The 22,078-nt window shown below is 41.0% G+C and overlaps 1 protein-coding gene across 1 annotated transcript in view; it reads left to right on the forward strand.

Moving 5' to 3' along the window:
* Positions 1–22,078, forward strand: part of LOC111218041 (kalirin-like) — a 96,385-nt gene that overhangs the window by 32,836 nt on the left and 41,471 nt on the right. Inside the window, exons 2-11 of the mRNA XM_022740131.1 lie at positions 6,382–6,456; positions 10,610–10,724; positions 13,333–13,525; positions 14,594–14,767; positions 14,895–14,978; positions 15,156–15,287; positions 16,534–16,656; positions 19,046–19,168; positions 19,501–19,692; positions 21,373–21,504. Of these exons, the coding sequence (XP_022595852.1) occupies positions 6,382–6,456; positions 10,610–10,724; positions 13,333–13,525; positions 14,594–14,767; positions 14,895–14,978; positions 15,156–15,287; positions 16,534–16,656; positions 19,046–19,168; positions 19,501–19,692; positions 21,373–21,504 (1,343 nt within the window). The remainder of the gene's footprint in view (positions 1–6,381; positions 6,457–10,609; positions 10,725–13,332; positions 13,526–14,593; positions 14,768–14,894; positions 14,979–15,155; positions 15,288–16,533; positions 16,657–19,045; positions 19,169–19,500; positions 19,693–21,372; positions 21,505–22,078) is intronic.

The following is a 22,078-nucleotide window of genomic DNA, read 5'->3' on the forward strand; positions in this document are numbered from 1 at the left end:
CCGCTCTATCGCTACTGTACAAACACACACTGTGTGTGTTTATGTGGTGAACATCTCTGATGAAGAAAACTTATGCTGGATCAAAAGTGTGTGTGTGAGAGAGAGAGGGAGGGAGGGAGATACAGAAGGAGAAGGATGAGAACAAAACATGCCAGACATTTATTTGAATACCTGAGAGCAACTTACTAAAGCTTTTTAAAGCTTTAAAACTTGTGTGGATTCTTTGGCCGCAACGTTATGCTAATGAAATGTGTTGTGTGAGTAAGAGAGAGGAGCTGATGGAGAGAAGGACGGAGACGGCGGCGGAGAGATGAAAGCATAGTCAACATGTTCTTTCTTTTTGTCCGTCCTCTCTGTTTCCCCTCCGGGAGCCCACAGAGGCGACGTGTTTATTTTATTTACTTGATGCAGCAGCCTCTGCTGTCTCACCATCACAAGAAGAAGAAAGGAAACAAATTGTGTTCATGTGGATATTGAGGGGGAGCGCAGACCGACATCCCGTTTCTAATGCAAATCTGATCATAATAGAAAAGAAGAACGAATTACTGCATGTGAACACCTGCGACTTACGTTTTTATCATCTCCTGCTGAAGGCAGAAACACCGTGTCTAACTCGTCTAATGCATCACACTAAATACCTAAAGGAGGATTACTATAGGCCAGTTTCACACCTCTGAATTGCTGCCTTCACCTCTGATTTATCAGCATTTCAAACAGGTCTGGCAGTGGCTTCATTAGAGGCTTTTCTCACCCATGTGATCCAGTCAGAGGCAGTAGGATTAAGGATGCACATGTCATTAATGTGCCAAAGACAAAAACTGTGACAAGCTTGAATGAGATTGACACAGATTTACTGTTTGTGGCAACTTGTAAATCGGCATATTTCTTTGATCAGCATTAAAAATTTAAAGGAACTAGTACCTCGGGACGGATATGTCACTTGCCACTGGCTGGTTAGGACAAAAATAACTGTCTTTTTTTTTTTTAATTACTTTTTCCAATTCTCGATTCGACCACCTGTGTGTCTCTCAGTCCTCAGTGTCCTCTTTTAAAAACTCATTTTTTTAAAAAGGCTTTTAATTGAGTTTCTATTTGTATTATGCTTTTATTCTTTTAATCATTTTAAGTTTTTTTTATTTCACTGTATTTTATCTCTGTTCTCTATTATATGATTGCAGTGTGTTTTTTAAAGGTCTCATATTGTATAAAGGTCTCTGTCCATGTGTAGTGTGATTATAGATCAGGTCTAGCTTCTATATTAATACTGTGAAAGTATCAAAGCCTCAGTCCACAGAGAAATGCACACAGCCTGTATTCAGAAACTGAGCCTTAAAACCAGCCGTCAGGACTTCTGGAACTTTGTGATGTCACAACGAAACAGTCACCCCTCTCAGCCATGCCCCAAGCCCCGCCCACCTGGACCCACCATCCAAACTTGCAGGATTTCATTTCTCTGAGTGTTTTACCTGAAATCTGCTGTATTTTGATTTGATAACTCCGAAAACAGTCAGCCAATCAGAAGAGAAGCTCAGAGCCTCCTCTCTTCTGATTGGGTCACCGACCTGTTGTTACTAGAGCTCCAGAGAGAAGCCTGAGAGAGGAGATGTAAAACTACACTGAGATGGTTTTTGGTTCTTAAACCACAAATATATCTTCTCATGGATCAACGCTTCAAATAAAACACAGGAAGTGAAAAATATGGGACCTTTAATTTCTGTGAAGCACTTTGTAAACTTTTTTTACACATAAATACACAAATAAACATATAAATATGCAGATTCTTTTATTATTAATATTATTATTATTTCTCCTTAAACCAAACATTGTCTTTCTTTCTCAGTGATAAAATACAATTTCTCCTTGCTATGTTTCAAACTGACGTCCCGCCACAAAGCGCAGAAAAATGTCTTAATTAACTTTATAGAGTCAACTTTTTTAACCTTGCTGCTGCTGCTGAAAACACCTCTGGGAGTGGTTTCAAAATAAAGTCCCACTGCAGCCTTTTATTATGAGGCACATTCAAGAAGTGATGAGTTAATATCAACAGCAGCTGCGTCCGTCAGCATTATTCCGTAGCAGCAGATGAACAGAGCAGAGCATCATGGGGCTCCTGCTGTTCCAGTGACTGTGTGAGCGACAGAGTGACGGCTGCTAGCGGGTGATAAGTAGACTAGAATATGCACAAAGTTCAGGCTGAATAAATGCAGTGAAAACATCGCCCCTAATACTTCTATTGTGCAATTTACAATTCGCTAACAATTAAAAACGACTTGTCGTCTAATGGCTGTACATCCTGACTCTCTGTTTATAGATTTTGTCCTAAAGCAGGAAACACAGTTATATAATACAAAGGTCAATCAGAGCTTGATTTGACCGTGACGAGTGAATTCTCACGCTGTGGAGAGTCGGCGCTGCGCTGGGAGAGACAGTTGAGGTCAGCGTGGACAGTCAGTGGGGAGACGGGGAGACCGTAAGCTTGTAGTTTGCAGGATTTGAGGACTCTAAGCTTTCACCACCTGACTGAGCCACTAGGATTCAATCAGACGTGGTTTTTCTTCTGGAGTTGATTGTGTTTGGAAATGAATGATGATGAGACGACTGGGAGAGTCTTTCCACGTTTGGGGAGAATTGTAAAAATCGTAAAATGCATGCAGATCTTTTTCAGAAAGATAATCTCACTCCTTCTTCTTTCTTTCTCTGTCTCTCTCTTTCTCTTGTGTGTGTCACACAGTCACAGTGTGTTGGACTCTCCTCCCATCTGGGGACAAAGCATTCAGTTTTAGGGATAAGACTTGCTTTATGCTTACGGTTAAAATTGTGTTTATATAATGTTAATGATTCAAGCCAGAGTAAGAATTGCTCCGTATATTGATGTGATGCCAAAGCAGTGTCCTGCTGTGGCAAAACAAGTGTGTGTGTGTCTGTGTGTGTGTGTGTGTCTGTGTTTTCCTTTGTGCAGGTGTATCGACAGTTTAAAACATTTGCATAATCCTCTCTGTCACTCTCTTTTCTTTTCCTGGAGAGAAACAACAGTTACAGAGACGGACAGAGAGAATGTGAGATCATATTAAAAACAGTATAACAACTAAAAAAGGTTCAACACATTCTGACAACTGAAAGTATTTATTTCAACAAAACGTTTTTATCCTGGTTTCAATACCTGTACATCCATTAGTATGATTAGTTTGCTCAACCCTGTCTCCTAGAAGTTAAATGAATATATTAATAAACTATCTTACAAATACGTTGGGTAAATAACGGAGTATAACTGAGTGTAGTGTAGTTAACAGTCGGAGACTTCTGTGACGGCCGAAGCTTCACCGTGTTCTCCCATCATCAGGTTCTTGTGAGTCTCTGTGGTTCCACACAGGAACCGAACCTCTGCTGCTCAACCACGTGACTGTGACTAACTCTGACTCACCATCACGTTCCTGTCAGAGACCAGATGAAAATCATGGCCCGAAAAAAAACTGAAATGTGCGTGTGTGTGTGTGTGTGTGTGTGTTTGTCCTGACAAGACTGACAGCTTCCTGTGTGTGTGTGTGTGTGTGTGTGTGTGTGTGTGTGTTGAAATGACAAAAGCTTTTTCCCTGTTTCCTCCGAACAGTAACGGACAAACGATTCTCACACATTCACCCGCCCATCCCATTCACACACACACACACACACACACACACACACACACACACACACACACACACACAAACACTCCTTTCCTCTGCTGTATGTTTTATGCCATTGGAGGATAAGCTGTGGACGTTGGCAGCAGACTCTCCTCTCTTTGTTCTTTCCTTTGTTTCCTGGAGCACAAACTGTTTTTCTATGCAAGTATTATTTTTATTTGAACATAAAGACACACAAACACAAACTCATCTGTTCTGGACTGGCTTCACCTCCAGTCTCCAACCAGCAAACAGTGTCTCCATCCTGGAGGAAGATCGTGAAACTGTCTGCTGCGGTGTTTTTTAGATCCTTTCTTTTCAAAGTACGCAGTCGGATGACGATTTGTTTTTGAAACACAGCTACTGTGTTTTGTCTTTAGCTAACACACTGTGCTTGAAGTGGGAGGGTACTGTAAGTTCCTGATTACCTGTAGGACCTGTTGGGTTCAATTCCAGGTCACACTTTGCATCAGGAACCAGCTGTGATGATCTGATTTGATTTTCACTTCAGGAAAATGGGGCAACGACAAAACTCCTATTGTCTCTCAGCTGCTTAGCACAGAACCTCACCTCTGTCTGAGCTGTGCGGCATGCAAACATCCGCATCAGTGTTCAGGAACATCTGTCATGTTAGTGTCAAGTTAGTACGTGATCCTACTCATTCATATAATATGTAGTTGAGAGATTTTCTAATTGCTTTCAGCTGTTTATGTCGTAGGAAACTAATGGAATAAAAATGCAGATAAATACAAGAGGGCAGCACATGTCCTGACTTCAAACTTCAGCCAAATTTAAAACAGATAAGACCAGAAAAAAGATGCTACAGAACATGAAAGCACAGAGCAGTATTTGTTTGAATGGGGTTTTTAAATGCCGACACATTGTGCTTGGAAAACAGCTCTGACTGTGTGCGCATGAAATAATACATGACATTTTATTGTAACTTCACTAGCGGAGGCTGGAAGCAACACAGATGAGCAACTTGAACATTAACATCCAGAAGAGAGAAATGAAAGTCACATTGAGGGCGGCTGAACTGCAGTTAACTTTCTAAAGCACCGCTCCAGTGGTTTAGCATGTTTTACTCACATATATTTAGCATCACAGCTAACCGTTTTGCTGTATCTTTATGATTTTTTTTGATGTTTTATTCCAGGCATCTGGTTTTCATTCATGTCTTCACAGTTGCTGCTCGATAATGCAGCTTTATTGCAGATTGATTGAAAGATTTTTTACTGCTGTACAAGTTAATGCGACATTTTTTGTGTAGATTTGATTATCCCTGTCATGGATTAGACAACTCCATCCATTTCTTCCAAGAATCTGCCATTGAGAAAAGAATGTAAATCAGTGGCGGCCTGGTGGTTTGAAAAGTGACATAATTTGCGGTTGAAGAAGTAAAACATTCAAAAACACGAGTGTGGATAAAATCTCTGACACATCTCTGTAGGTTAAACCAATCCATCAGGCTTAGATCAGTAGTATTTCTGTAAACCACTGGAGCACTGTTACACACGCCGACATAAAAAGTCAACCAGAGTTTATTATTTAACAAAATGCAATTTCAGTTATTGAAAATATTATACAGTCATACATGCTTTATAAGTGTGTGTGTGTGTGTGTGTGTGTCGCTTACTCCACATAACCTCTGGTGGTTAAAAATAACTTTAATGGATCAGTCTACCTACCTTGCGATACTTTGAATTTGATGCCGATACTTTTTATGATGAAATCCATTTTAACAAAAAGAACATTACAATACACATTACGCCAATCACCAGCATTAATAGATCTTGGTCCAAGCATGCTGCGTGCTGATTGGCTCACTGAAGCTGGTGAGATTTACTCATTTCCTCCTTAGGTAATGAAATCAAATGAGGCGTTTTCGGTCGGACCATAAAGGTACTCAGATCTGGCTTGAATATTAAAGTGGCCCCTTCAGCCTCGTTTCTATTGGGCTATTTCTTATTTTCATGAATTTAAAACTGTTCTGTGTTTGTAGCCGGTGCTTTAAAACATTACATCCACTCTTAAAATGAAGGAATAGATTCAATCAGAGCTGATGTCTCTCTTTCTTTCTCTTCTCTCTCTTTCTGTGTCCTGAGATAGATTTTGCCGACTTAGCGTTCTCACTGTGGAATGTTCTTGAAATTTGTGTGTGTGTGTGTGTGTGTGTGTGTGTGTGTGTGTGTGTGTGTGTGTGTGTTTTTGCAGCCAGGACAGTGTATCACATGCACATACACACAGCAGGACATGGACATTTGGGCTTGTTTTCTACTGAGAGAGGGAGAGAGGTGAGCGGGTAGAGAGAGCATTAACAGAGACGAGAGAGAGAGTGATTTCATAACGTGACAGACGGATGACCAGATGAGCGGAGAGGGAAGGAAAGAGAACAAGACCAGGAGACTGAAATCATAAAGATATGAAGATTATAAAGGATGGAGGGATGACGACGAACTGAATTTCACCACGTACTGTACACACATGATTCAATGCCAACAACAACGCCACTGCACGTTAAAGACTAAAAGACCAAGATAACTGTCAAAGCTGGATTTCTGTGTGTGTGTGGGTGTGTGTGTGAGTGTGTGAGTGTGTGTGTGTGTGTGGGTGTGTGTGTGGGTGTATGTTCTTTCTCACAGGAATGTTGATCTGATAATGGGATTAATGCTAAAAGCTGAAATCTCCCCTGACTGACTGTTTCTCTGTTGCTACCCAGGGTCATTCAGGACTGAAGGCATCAAGGCGTCTGATGTTCTTCCTGTGCTGAAGGAGAAAGTTGCCTTCGTGTCAGGTGGGTGTTGTAGTCAAATCACTGAACCTTGGGGTCCAGGACAGGATTTTCGAGGCCCAGTGGAGAGTGAAGCCATGACATCACGTCTGGACTGGCCTCTGCAACTCAGTGCAATCTCTCATTCAGCTTTTCTTATCGTGTTACTTTCCATATTCTACGACAAATCAACATCCACAACAGCCACTTTTTGCGATTTTCAACACAGTTATGCAAAGGCCACTTTTTGATTACAGAAAAACTACAGCTCCCATGATAAAAACTACAAGTTTTGGCAGTGTGGGTACTTACGTCTTAGTTTCATCCATGTACATAAAATTCACCAGCGCTCTCTTCTGTTGTCATCTGCTGCTGTTATTACAGACACGTCTCAACTAACCACGCCCCCTCGACTCGCTCATGGACTCGCATCTTCTGTTGAGCCGTGAAGCTCCGCCTACCAGCATCTGGGGCTTATGGGAAATAGTGTTTGTTGAAGGCTACTCAAAACATAAATAATGAGTAAACAAGATACTAGATTGTTTATCAACAAACCGTCCTTATCTAAACATATGAAGCTAGCCACAGGACATACTGTCGAGGCTCTGCTCCAGTGCTGGATTTTTAGCTATTAGAGTTGTTTTAAGTGTCAGTGGGATTTTGAATGAGTTTTTTTTATTTTTTTTTATTTTATTATTTATTATTTTTTATTATTACTTTTGGAACAGAATCTGGAAGTTCTGGTTTCACACACAAGTCAGGGAAGTTACTGAGATCACAACTAAGTGTGATGAGCCCACGTTTATCAGGACAGATCTGAAAGTGGAGCAGAACGCAGGAGTGCTATAAACTCACTGAAGTAGGCAGACCGACAGACAGGCAGGCAGGCAGACCGACAGGCAGGCAGACCGACAGGCAGGCAGACAGGCAGGCAGGCAGACAGACAGGCAGACAGGCAGACAGGCAGGCAGGCAGACCGACAGGCAGGCAGGCAGGCAGACAGACCGACAGGCAGGCAGGCAGACAGGCAGACAGGCAGACAGGCAGGCAGGCAGACCGACAGGCAGGCAGGCAGGCAGACAGACCGACAGGCAGGCAGGCAGACAGGCAGACAGGGAGACAGGCAGGCAGACAGGCAGACAGGCAGGCAGACAGGCAGACAGGCAGGCAGACAGACAGACAGACAGGCAGGCAGGCAGACTGACAGGCAGGCAGGCAGACGGCAGGCAGGCAGACAGGCAGACCGGCAGGCAGGCAGACAGACAGGCAGGCAGACAGACAGACAGACGTTTTATTAACTATCATAGATTTTGTTGAATGTCATATTTTTTCAGCTGGCTGAACTTTACTACTTTAATAGGGAACATCTACATTTTCAGTTTTTGGTGGAAACCCAGCGATGGCCATAAACCAGCTTAATTTATGCAACATTACATTACAGTGATGCATTACATTACATTTTAGTTTGATTAATTCTCCTAACAGATGGCTGTGATATGAGCTCATCAATGCTGCAAACTGTTTTTTTTGTTTTTTGTTTTTTTTCCAGAGTCATAGAAGTGCAGAGTTGTGCAAATTATCATGAGCAGCGTTATTGGATTGTTTTGATTTGTTGGTGAGCTGATTGGATCTTTATTAGCTCACCGCCATGAAAATATGCTTTTAAAAGTTATTTATCGTTGTATTATTCCAAAACATTGAGTCAGCAAGGTGCATTTCCTACAGCAGCTGAGTGATCGTGATAAAGTCTCAGCTGAAGTGTTTTGTGATTTACTCTTGGACCAAAATCTTTGGAGTCATAAAGCTAAGATTGACACACCTTATTTTTAGGGTTAGGGTTAGTTTCTCTTACATCTGCCAGCTTGGAGCTATTTTTAGCTTTGGGGTGTTTTGTTAATACGGCCTTAGATCTCTAACTTGTCAGTGCACCTCCCACCAATGGTCTGGGGACCCTTCTGTCAAACTCAAGGTCAGCGGCCTCATCCAAGACAGAGAGAAGTCTGCATACAGATGGGAGGTGGAACAGTTCTCCCCCTAGTGTTGTCAAATCAACTTGAAGCTGAACACTGTGGATATGACAGTGGACGCCCCCACCCCCCCACCCCCACACACACACACGCACAAACATACACACACAGATCCCACTCAATCGTACTGTGACAGCCATAGAAACCTTCAGGACTGCAGAAAAGATCATTGATGCGGACCAGGAACTGCTCACCTCCTGAGTCAGGAAACAGGCAGGGAAAATCATCACAGGCCCTTCACACCCTGAGCATGACTTATGTGAACTTCTCCCCCATGACCGGCGCTACACATCACTGTGGGCCAAAACAAGCAGGGAGAGCAGACACAGGAGCGAATTCACCCCACAGGCCGTCACACTCAGCCATGAGATGTATTTAGAATCTGCACAAACAAGAAGTTGACCAATCAAAAATGGGTCCTGAAATATTGAAAACCTAAATTTCTTACTACAAAAAGCTGCTGTGAATTAAGAGTCCAAGCACAGGTTGCAAAAATACATAAATACAAAGTACACACGAGCATAAGCCTCAGTGTTTTTGTGCTATTATTTTGAAACTTGTGTCCCCCTGCTTGTATTGTCATCTCTACAGAGAGACCAAAGCTAAAACGGTCTCAGGGAAAACTACGTGAATCCAATCTCTTAAATTATTATTGAAAAAGAGACCAGATCAGAAAGGGACTGCTCAGATCCAGAATCTGGTCTCACCTGGTCTCTAGGAACCAGGTAAACCCATGATGCTGTTATAAAGTTGTACTATAAGGCGTTTAATAGTGAACTTTTTGAAAAATTTTGAAATGCTCAGCTTAATTACACATTAATGTAATATATAATAATTAAGGAGTATATTAAACTCTATGTACTTGCACTATAACATAAGATTTAAGTGCTGTTTTTCATTATTTGATCAGTTTTAGTAGTGTTTGAGTTCTGGTTCTTTCTCGCTCTACTGTAGTAATGTGCACCAGTGAAAAAGTAACTCTGAATGAGAAAGAGAGAATGGGAGAGAGACCTAGAGAAAAGAAAAGGAAGGGAGAGAGAGAGAGAGAGAGAGAGAGAGAGTCACAACAGCAATCAGTCATCAAGATTCCTCCTCAGATTACAGCAGTGCACTTCCTCCCAAATCACACACTTAAACGCACACACACAGACCGATTTTCCACGTCTGAGTAGCAGTTTCATAAACAGTGTGATTTGTGTTTCTTACATTAATCTAACCAAAACATCTCCACACACATAATTTATCACAGAGAGGGAGAGGGAGAGAGTTTGTGTTTCAGAGGCTGTGGAAAGTCTGCGGACCCACAGACGTAGCTGTGCTGGGACTTATGTTACTGATACGGAGATATTAAAGCTATTAGAGGAGAATGATGTGCAGATTAACACTGATGTGGGTTTTTTTGGTGATAATGAAGAGATAGCGGTTCTAGTGTAGAGTAATATCTGCTCTAACAGTTCTTTAATGGTTACCTCATTGACTTTGTGTCTGTATTTTGTTCTTACTTTAATGCTATAATATAATATCTGTTGCTACTACTACTGCTTTATCTTCAGTTACTAGTAGTAGAATCCACTACACTAGTAGAAGTAGTAGTAGCAGTAATAGCTTATAACTTGTACTACTACTTTTACAACTTCTACCACAACTACTGCTACCACCACAGCTGCTGGTACTGATGCTGCTCTGTTACTAGTAGTGCTAGTACTGCTGATGCTACAACTACTTCTAATAGTACTATTACTGCTAATACTTCTATTGCCATAACTACTACTCTATTGCACCTGCTTCTGCCAGTGCTACTAGTAGTATTACTAAAACTACTGCTACTACTACTACTTCCTCTACAGCTGCTGCTAGTCCTGCTACTACCATACTGCTGCTACTACAAAGTTTAATACTACTAGTACTATACTACAACTACTACTGCTGCTCTTCATTGTAAGGAATGTCTCTGAAAGGCTCTGTGTCAGTTTCTTCATGCTAATATCTCAGGCTGTGAGTACACCAACAGTACTCTAGTAGGATAAGTTCATCGTTGGTTTTGGCCTTAATATGGGATTTGTTGACAATAATAGGAACGGCTGTTAAACACAACGTATGTGGCATCATTAGACATCATACTAATCATTTGTTTGCATGTGTGAACACAGGTGGGCGAGACAAAAGAGGAGGACCAATCCTGACGTTTCCTGCCAGGAGTAACCACGACCGAATAAAACAGGAAGACCTGAGGAGGCTGGTAACCTACCTGTCTACTGTTCCCAGGTACACACATTCCCGTCACACACAAACACATATGTGTTTGTAAAATGTTCATACTTAGTTTTATATTATATTTTATCACATTTACAGTTACTATTTATCGTTGTTATCTTCTTATTCAGAGTTGTGCTTCAGGACAATTACACTTGGTGAATTAGACTTAATTGTGACAGATACTTGAAGGAAGAAGTTGAGGATAGAGTGCATGTGGAGTGCCTCAGTGCTGTCCACACTGCGAAATCAAACGCTCCTTTCTTCTCCATCGCAGCAACAGATGGAGAGCAGCGTTTGATTTGCATCAGCATGAAAGCTGCAGTGTTTGCAGCAGACAGCAGCGAGTCTGTCACACTTAACTTCAGGTCCATTTATTCCTCTGGCCCCTCATCACAGTGTGAGGACGTTACCAGGGATGAGCTGGTCCAGAGAAACACCAGTCCCTGTGACTCTCTAAATGTGTCCGTTGTTAACACAGATTCTCTTTTTAAAACTATTTTAAGTGGTGTAATGAAATGAAAGGAAATTAGCCTGAGATCATCTGTAGAAAATTTAGTGGCTTTATTTTTTAGTTTTGTTCAAAAACAGACCCAAAAACTCCTCTGGTGGTGCATTCAAGGACGCCCTGACATCAAGAATTGATAGTCATCTGCTAAAAAGCATTGCACTGATAAGCTCTTTTATAAGAAAATCAAATACAAAAACACACATAAATCACTGAATGTGAAATAGTGTGTAAATAAAAGAGTGTCCTTGAACGCCACAAGAGGGAGAGTTTTCGGTGTAGTCTGTCCTTGGTGCTGCATTGAGTGACTGATGTGCATGTTAACACATTTACCTGGCTGATTAGAAAAACATTGTCATTGAACCAAACTAGCCCAAACCCTGTCTTATCATTCAGTCCCCATCAGTCCCGCTCTGCTTCTTCCTGCTAATCGAGCTGCTGTTTCCATGGTGACGAGTGGAGTTTGTGCTTCCCTGAGGCAGATTATAATGGATGTGCTGTAGTTAAATGTATATTAATAGAGGCTGGGTGTGAGTGTTTGTGGAGGTGAGGTAATTTCAGTATATTTTTACTCCCCAATCAGCATCAGCTGAATTGATGGCCCATTATACTCCAGCATACACAGCTGGCACTGCACTGGTTTCTGAGCAGCAACTGGTCAGCGGGAAATATCTGTTTAGCTACAAGTGTTGTCCTACTTCATGTTCAGTGTTGTTTTGACTAAACTCTTCAAACTTAATTGCTGCGGTGATTGACTCCCTAATCTAAATGTTCCCCTTTCTCCAATTTATTTGTTTGTATATTTCAAGCTAATTAACCGTCTGGAAGGAATTCAGGTGTCTTCATATGTTATTTATTTACATACATGTGAATGTGGCCAAAAACAGATCTGAAAATATGTATTTTAATTTTTTTACCCTGCTTTCAGGTTAGCAGTACATGTCTGATCTGTGCCGTCATGTGAAAACAATCATTACTGAATTAATTTTATAAAGTCTATTTAAGTGTTAAAGGATTAGTTCTTCACTTTGGGAAATGCGCTTATTCAGTTCCTTGCTGCGAGATGAGAAAATTGATAGCGCCACTTGTGTGAAGTAAATATAAGGCTATAACAAGGAGCCAGTTAGCTTAGTTTAGCTTAGCACAAAGGCTGTAAACAGAAGCAGTAGAAACTTCAGGAAATCAATGCTCCAGGCAAAGGAGTAGTCTGGTACACAACCCCCAATAAATGCGCTCTTTATGTTCTTTACACACTTCGCTTTTGAAACAGATTAAACAAATTAGATATAACATGTTAATTGTTGATCTTTGGAGGTGAAGGTTGTGTTTTTCTTTTTCAGGCTAGCTGTTTCCCTCTGTTTCCTGTCTTGACTGAAAGCTAAGCTGACTGTGTCCTTGTTGTAGATTTATACGTACATGAGACGTTTCCCAAAATGTAGTATATCTCCAAAGATGAAGTTTCCAGGCTCATCATTTGTCAGAGACAGACAGTATTTATGAGGGGTTGGAATTTATTAGTCCAGTGCAGATAATTAATCAACTTCTACTAAGATGTGTGACATTGAACGTGACTTTGAGACCTAAATATTGTTTGGAAAGTAAAAATCCCTTCACTGGAGTAGGGAGACCGTTTATGAGCTGCTCAGTGATGGAGGATGGCACCATGAGTGGTCTAACAACACATTGTAGCTCTGACGGTTAAAAGGTTCCCTTATAAATGCCAAAGCAGTTTTATTTTTAAGTCAGCATGGTGATTCATATGTCCCCCTCTCCTGCAGGTTCTTCTGTAATTACTGTGGCTATGTTACTCAGGCACACAGGGGGAATACTGGAATTGAATTCCCTCTGGAAAAGAGGAAAAAAAGCATCAGGTTTTCATGTGGCTCTGAGTGAACTAGCTCTTAATCTTTTAATTAGACAAACAAAGCATTGCTAAACTTCTGCATTTGCTTTTGTGCCAAACGTTTTGATCTCATTCAGGCTACTTTGAAGTGTGCAGCAGTTTTTCTTTCTTATTACCTGTATCTCATTAGCATTGTTGTGGGTCTACTTTTCTTCTACCATTTCCTCTTAACCTCGCATCTCTGCTGTATATTCTGTCTCTCCCACCAGTGAGGATGTATGTAAACGTGGTTTCACTGTTATCATCGACATGCGTGGGTCTAAGTGGGAACTGATCAAGCCTCTGCTGAAGACACTGCAGGAGTTTTTCCCAGCTGAGATCTGTGTGGCGCTCATCATCAAACCGGACAACTTCTGGCAGAAACAGAAAACTAACTTTGGCAGCGCAAAGTTCTCCTTTGAGGTCAGTGGGCTTTGTTTTCTTCGAGTGTGAGTGTTTCGGCCAAAACATAGTCTCATTTTGTTTTCACTGTGAAAGGACTGTATGCTAAAGCAGGAAGTAAACATAATAATGTCATCTGTGAGTCCCATAAAATATTTTTTGTTTAGGTTAGTCCCAGTTTGCACCTCTCATGTACAGTACGTTTTTGAGAAAGACTAATCCCCATCTCTGTTTTGTAATGGGTTTGGCTAAGGTGAGCTAACGGTTCTACCCATAAAACTGCAGCTAAAGGTTCAAGTTTGATTCAAGAAAAAGAAAGTAATGGTTTGGTTTAGCAGATGAAACGTTGAGTTCACTTCACTTTGGCAGGTATTTAATTGAGGTTAATTGGCTTCGTGCTACATTTTTCAAATAAAATAGTTTGGGTCAGGTTAGCTAACGGCTAAATTTCACAAATAACATCGTTTGGTTCAGGTTAGCTAACGGCTAAATTTCGCAGGTAAAATTATTTGGTTCAAGTTAGCTAACGGCTAAATTTCACAAGTAACATCGTTTGGTTCAGGTTAGCTAACGACTAAATTTCGCAGGTGAAATTATTTGGTTCAGGTTAGCTAACGGCTAAATTTCACAAGTAACAATGTTTGGATCAGGTTAGCTCACGTCTAAATGCTGCTGGTAAAATTGTTTGGTTCATGTTAGCTAACTGCTGAATTTCGAAGGTAAAATTCTGTGGTTCAGATTAGCTAACAGCTTAATTTTGCAGGTATAATATTTTGATGCCGGTTAGCTAACGGCTAATGTTTGCAGGGAGAACAATTTGGCTCAATGATAGCTAATCGTTCAGTTTGATAGGTAAAAAATGTTTGGTTTGGGTTGACGGTTGCAGGTGAAACTGGTTGACACACGTTAGCTAAGGCTTCAGTTCAGTACCTAAAAGTGTGTGGTTTGGGTTAGCTAACAGTTTAGTTAAGCAGCTGAAACGGTTTGGTTCAGAGACAGGTGCACGATCAAAATGTAGAATACCAGTAATTAACTACCTAAAGCATGTATTTTTGATATTCCTCTTGGATTTCTGTTTGGGTGCACCAGACCAGCATGGTGTCAGTTGAAGGTCTGGCCAAACTGGTGGATCCCTCCCAGCTGACAGACGACTTTGAGGGCTCTTTGGACTACAACCATGAGGAGTGGATGGAGCTGAGAGTCTCTTTGGAAGAGTTCATGGCCAATGCTGTTCACCTTCTGTCCAGACTGGAGGACCTGCAGGTGGGGGATGGACAGATGAATGGGCAGATAGATTAATTGCTCATCGGGGAAATAAATTGATGGATGGCTTAAAAGGATTAAATGAGCCATGCTTCCCAAAAAAGTAAACTTGTACTGTGTGTTGCAGGAACTTCTTTCAAAGAAGGAGTTTCCTGCAGATGTGGAGGGATCTCGTCGGTTGATAGAGGAGCACACACAGCTTAAGAAAAAGGTGAGAAAGCTACTGTCAGGATAGTCTGATACAAAATGCAGAAACATCTAAAGAAATAAACATTCGCTGGCCTGAAGTTAGCGGATCTCTGTGTTAGCCATTGGAGTTCTCTCAAGTTGGAATCATGTCAAGCCATTAAAGTAAGTTTTTATTCTTTCTTTTCCTCCTCTTCTGTAGGTGCTGAAGGCTCCAGTGGAGGAGTTGGACCGCGAAGGCCAGAGGTTGCTGCAGTGTATCCGATCTAGTGATGGTTTTTCAGGGAGGAACTGCATCTCTGGCTCTGCAGACTTTCAGAGCCTGGTTCCCAAGGTAATTCACCTATCCCTGAGAAGTTCACTCCAGCTGGGAGTATAACTGGCCATATTTCCGATCCACACTGAAAAATCATATTTTATCTGCAATACAGTAGGAAAAAAAAGGCCCTAGCCCGGAGAGAAAAAAACAGTGAGACAACTGAAATCTTCTTGATTGTGAAAAAATACAGTGATTTATTATTACTTTCTGATGCACATACACCAACAAAAGTGTACACAGAACAAATGACAAATGTCAGAGTTTATGTGCCAAAACAGGCAGATAGGTAAGCAGCGTGTTTCAAGCTTAGTGTTCCCCCTCAATAGGGTGTGGCATGACATGAGCTCACTTGAGTCAGCCTACATGACATAAACAGCCACCAGTAAAATACTGTTTAAATAGCAAGTATTTAAAAATTAGGATTATAATGTTAGAACAGAGCACAAACTAGAGACGCATACATCATCTGTACTAAACATTGTTTTATACTGATGCTTTCAGGCCTGTTGTCAGATATACGAAGGAAATGGTTACCTTCAAGTAGACACTTTCATACACACAGAGCTAATTTGACCCTTTGACTGTCACAGAATATTAACATCAAAGACAGATTTTTTTTTTAACAATTTTTACCAATTATGAAGATGAATCTTGATGATTTCATTAAGTGATGCTCCTAACAAAATTCAGCATATTTCATCATTACAGCCTGTGAACACTAAAAGTATGCTGCACCATAAGTGATGATTAAATGCATACTTTCATGTTTTTTCTCACCGAGCCAAAGCCCACAGCTCACAGTACAGCTAATGAGAAGTACTCGCTGCATGTTAGCTCATTAACTGAGGGGCTCTGCAGGGAGGGTTGTGTAAGAACACAGTGAGTTTCTTAGCACATGAAGTACATACACTGTACATTGCAAACAGAAGATTGCATTTATATTAATATTTGTGGCTTAAAAATAGATGTAGTACTTAGCACTTACACATGTCTCCTACTGCACTGAAGCTTTAGTGTTGTCCCTCACTTGAGAGTCGCTTTGGATAAAAGCGTCTGCCAAATGAGTCAATGTAAAATAAACATTAGATGTTGGATTTAGGGACCATTAGACAAGCTGTCCAACCATTAACTATGACATTTTTAAAGAAAGCAATAGAACCTCAAGTCTATGTAACCAGTTGAACTCCAAATGCCTAAGACATTATAAGAAACATGATCTAACTCCAAACAAATCTAATTCCTAATTCTTGCCTTTTGCCAGGTGGCCAGTCTGCTGGATAAGCTCCACTCCACGAGGCAGCATCTCCATCAAATGTGGCACGTCAGGAAGCTGAAGCTGGACCAGTGCTTTCAGCTCCGCCTCTTCGAACAGGACGCTGAGAAGGTGAGTCACACCTGAGCCTGATGTCACCAAATGAGCAGGAATCATCACTAAGGGGTGCAATAAGAGAAAATGCAACAAGTGTAATAAATGTGTTGTATATTGTAATGGCTGTATAAGATGTGATAAATCAAGAACTTGATAAAAGGAATGGATTGTGTGTAAAACAAAGACGTCATTCCTGCCAGAGCATAAAAATATAGATTAAACTCAAAAGGTAGATTAACTCAACACTTGAATGTTGCATCGTTGGAGCTGCTTCACAATAAAAGTCCCCCAATGATACTTTCATAAATCAGATTGCCACAGGAATATGTTGGGCAGGGGAAGTGTTGAGTTAGTCATCATGAGCGAATGCTCTGATCATTAAAAGCTGTGCTAAATATTTGCTTTTGTTGATGGATCAGCCGTTCTGTTTACTGAGTCATCATGTTGTCATAAAAGGGTGGAATGTAAAAATAGACTGAGAGGCAAGAAAGTCGAAGAACATAATATTTGTTAAAAGTTTGTGTGCAAAAATAACATAATCAACACAAATCATCTGCTTTGGTTCAGTATAATAATATGATCCTCAGTTTGAAATTACAGGGCAGAGGCACATCTAGTATTTCCTCTTCATTCCTTCATTCCTGCATTTTCATCTTCAGATCCATCCAGGATTTGTACTTCTGTACAGTTTTCTTTCCTCTAGGACAGTATCACACAGTATATTTTATTCACTGCCCTTTACACATCTGTGTCACTGTATATGTTTCCGGAAACTTCTTGGCAGTCCGGATAAATTAGCCTTTAGCATTTATCTAAACAGAGGAACACAGTTACCAGTTAATCCAGTGGAAAATCAGCCAGCATTGCTTCACTTCCATCAGCTAAGTGATTAGCTGTGGTTGTGAGTGAATGTTTGGATTCCATTCATCATTAACATACCAGCCTGTTTACAACAACATGCAAAACTACTCCAGTTTCATTCCAAAAGGCTATATATGGGAAGATCACGCTCTCTGATATGAAGGGATCAGTTAAAGTAATATGGAAAAATACAGAAAATGCCTGCTGAGGATTACTGCAGACTGATGTGTGAGATTGTTGACATCTGCACAGCTAATAAATAACAATACACCCTGGTGACAAAGCTTACAGTTTTAAAGATGAGCGGATGCAAAACTACCAGTTGTCATGGCGATGATACTGTATGATGACCAAAGTCATATACATGGATCCAGGATGGCGGAACCATGTCAACTTGTCTCTTCCTAACAGAGCTTTATGTTGTTTGGTAGTATCACAAGTGTTGTTGATGGGAGTGCAGCTTGTACTGTCACACACACACAAACACACACGCATGCACAGACAGGCAGGCGTCAGCTGACTCGGTGCGTTGTTCCACATTGAAATCCACATGCAGGAGCAGTAAATATTTGCTGTAAAGCAAACAGAGAAAAATCAGAAAACCATTTTGCCCACGTCAGCGTTGTCACGCTGAGGAGCTGTGGGGGTGAGCGGATGAGTTTACACTGTGGGAAACACTCACCTCTCGCAGTCGAGCCAGGGAAACAGTCAGACCTGATGAGGTGTTCGTTGTGTGGAAAACACTCCTAGAGAAATGACTGTGTAGATGTCGTGGTAACCATGGTAATCACGCAGGGCCACCCCCAGCCTCCATCTGTCTGCAAAGATTGATTCATTGCTTCATGGAGAAGCAAGCGTGAAGTTGGTCCTGGCCTATTAGGCTTTACACTGATAAGCTGGTAAAGATGAAGCCAACAACAACAGAAAATGATGTTGGTGTTTTTCAAAGGAATATTCCTTTGTTTTTTTTACAGTCTGGGCCATGTTTATATAGTTTGGCCACAATTTCTCTCAGTTATTGTGACGTTTTGCTCACTTCCTTTGTTGTAGACACACAAGATTAGTCAGGGCAGCTGCTTGAAAATGTGTTTCATAATGTGTGAAGCCCTCTGATCAAAAACAATCATGCAAGGATTCAGTCAAAGAATGAAATATAGTTTAACGCGTCACTAATTGCCAGTAACTGTGTTTATTAATGACATAGTCAAGATCAATTGAATGACTCTTCTCTACATGCAGAAAAAAGTTTTATTTTAGTGTGAAAGCTCATTCTTGACGTTAGAAACAGTCATTTGACAAAGAAATGTGAGTTGAATGTCCACATACTGGTTTTTTCACAGATTTCAACTTCAAAAACTGTAAGTGAACTTTGAGTTTACGGTTTGTCAGACAACAGTGTTTAAGTTTAAGAAATCCTTTCAAATTGATCAAGTGGTCTTTCACATGTGCTCTCATGGCTGCGTGTGCTCGCAGTGATAGAAAGGATTAATGTGTGAAGTAGTTTCAGATGTTATTTATGTTGCTGTGTGTGGTGTTTGTGTAGATGTTTGACTGGATCAGCCACAACAAGGAAGTGTTCCTGCAGAGCCACACAGAGATTGGCCGAGGTTACCAACATGCTGTGGAGCTGCAGACTCAACACAACCACTTTGCCATGAACTCCATGGTAGATAACACTTCCACATTACATCACTGTACATCACTGCATGACAGCAGAGGTTACCAGTATGATCAACACACAGTCAGATCTGCAAGTGTTAACTACACTCAGAATGAATGAAGCAAATACTAATACTAAACAAATCTGTATAATACAAAGTAGTAAGGCATAATTGATCAGTTTTAAATATTTAAATAATTTTAAAGTTTTCTTGACACAGTATTTTATACTAGATGTTAACTATAATTTGATGCAGTTATAGTGATGACAGTCAGACCAACAGAATCAGTCAGTTGGTTACAAAAAGCATGTTGTTAATGGTTTTTCCTTCTTCCCAGAATGCCTATGTAAACATCAACAGAATCATGTCAGTGGCGAGCCGACTGGCTGAGGCCGGTCACTACGCCTCCACACAGATAAAACAGATCTCAGGTCAGCTGGATCAGGACTGGAAAAGTTTTGCTGCTGCACTCGATGAGCGCTCCACCATCCTGGCTATGTCATCTGTCTTTCACCAGAAGGCTGAACAGGTGAGATCATGAGCAGAGCTTGACCTCTGAACTTTGCTGGCAGCAAAGTTTACACGAGGTGGAACCACATTGGCCATTATTGCAGAAATAAAAGCTGATACTCGCTCTTCCTAACCTGATGTAAGGACTTCTCTGCCATTAGAGGAGAAGCTGTTCCACTTAATGTGAGGCTGCTGTTGTTTGGTTGCTGATCTGGTGTCTGTCTGATCTAGGAGTCTCTCTGCAGCAGACACATGTCCAGAATGTAAATGTAAATGGGACATTTTTAGTGTCTGATTATATTTAATAGATCAAACTGCTCTACTGCTGATTCTTGGAAGGTTGACATGGCAACAGATGGGACTTGTTTGATTCCTGCTGGGCTTTTGACATTAGCTACAAGTGTACATTTGAAAGAGCAGGAGATGAAACAGGAAAAGCAAGAGTGGCGAGGGCAGAGAAGGGATTGGCTGAGACTGAGGAAGAGAAACAGGAAAACAAGAAAGTGTCAGGAGATGAAACACAAGATGAGGAAAGGGAGACCAGCTTAAGAAAGTTGGCAAGACTACAGAGAGAGTAAATGGGAGAAGAGAGTAAATGAGAAAGATTTAGAGAGAGAGAGAGAAGTGAAGGTTGTCTTCATTTTTGCAGCCACATTAACCCTGTTAATAAATTATTTCAAAACTACAGCAACAAGACTAAAGATGTAAAACCCTGCTAGTCTTCTAGAGTTTGCAGGGTTTTTTTTCGTTTATTCCTCACACTCATACACTCAGTTGTCAGTTTTTTTCAGCTTAAACTAATAGAGTCCAATACAGTGGTCCTGCAATGAATCCTCCTTCATGAAGGTTATAATGCTCTGTTTTGTTGAAACAGTGTTAAAGAGGTGTTGATTCAACTGTATGATCATTTTTGCAGTGCTATGAACTGTACTACATTATACAAAGAGGTGTGTCTGTTGTTTAGCCTACCTTCATTGATTTGAATGCAGTGGACGAAATAATGGAAACTCCTTTTAGCATAATGCAATGTAGTTCAAGAGCACCGCAGACTAACAGCCTCCAAACGAACCATATAGCTGAATCAACACAGTTTCAACAAAAATGTGCACTGAAACCTTCCTGAAGGGAGGACCATTGTATTAGACTGCATTAGTTTTAATTAGGTGTACTTAATAAACTAAGAAAATTATGCTAAGGGAGACACTACATAATAAAGGAAGGCACATTGTAAAAGCAAATACAAGAATTTATAAAACAATAAATCATTTTGCATATCAGGTGACATTGTTTTGCATTTTTGAGAGAAGGGATCTTGAGGAAAGGAGATTAACACAGATACAATGCACCCAAGGGGATGCAGATGTCATGGCAGTCTAACCAGTAGTTGATGAAATATTTTTCTCTGGACCAAAGTGGATTGGATGGATAGACAGATCACATGACTGGCCAAGCAACATCACCATCCTTTGGACCAAAACTCAGAAATGTGAGGGTAGATATCACATTGTGAAAGGGTGAAAGCAGATAAGAATGTAAAGAGTTGTTAGAAATCAGCAGCTGTAATGTGAATACAACTCTACATGGCATTGTACAAGATTTTCTAAGCGTTTTTCCATGTGTTCTTAGTCTTGTTAGGTTCATTTTCATATGAATACACACTTTGTATGAATTTCTGTATGTGTCTATGTCGCCTTCTCAGTTCCTGTCGGAGGTGGAGGCCTGGTGTAAAGTCTGCAGTGAGGGAGGGTTACCGTCTGAGATGCAGGAGCTGGAGCTCGCCATCCACCGCCACCAGAGCCTTTATGAGCAGGTCACCCAGGCTTACACCGAGGTAAACCAAAATATGTCAGAATGTGGTATGTAGGACAACATGGCTGTAGCATCTGTGATGTCTTTCAAAATTGAACCTATGAAATGTGGAGTTTCAGTTTACTGCTCACAACCATCTCCACCATTGTTTACAAAACACTCTTCACTTTTCTCCATTATAAATATGTATTTCCCAGCATGCTTCAGGGGCCAGTTTCCAGTGTCTGATGTAGGAGAGCTCCAACTTGTGTCTGATGTTTGTTATTGTGAAAGTGACTGTTAAGAAAGACAGTTATATCAATTATAATACCATTTCTGTTGGCAGCACTGTGCATGTCTCTATGACTCCAGAGTACAGAGTCTCTCCTTTGTGCTGTTAAGTGCTGCTCTGTGGCAGCTCAGTGAGGCTTGCTGTGATTGGCTGTGATGACAGGGTGGCGTTGATCAGCTGGTGCGCTGCCACCGTCCATATCCGCTGTCTGAAAACCCTCCGTGTTCCACTAAATTTAGTCCTGGAACACTCCGGCTCTTCTCTGCTCTTTGCTGCAGTCTGAAGTTTTATCTTTAGACGGGCTGTTGCAGTGTTAGCTCAATTC

This window comes from Seriola dumerili, unplaced genomic scaffold, assembly GCF_002260705.1.
Source record: "Seriola dumerili isolate Sdu_G_001 unplaced genomic scaffold, Sdu_1.0 BDQW01000052.1, whole genome shotgun sequence".
In the NCBI taxonomy this organism is placed as follows: domain Eukaryota; kingdom Metazoa; phylum Chordata; class Actinopteri; order Carangiformes; family Carangidae; genus Seriola; species Seriola dumerili.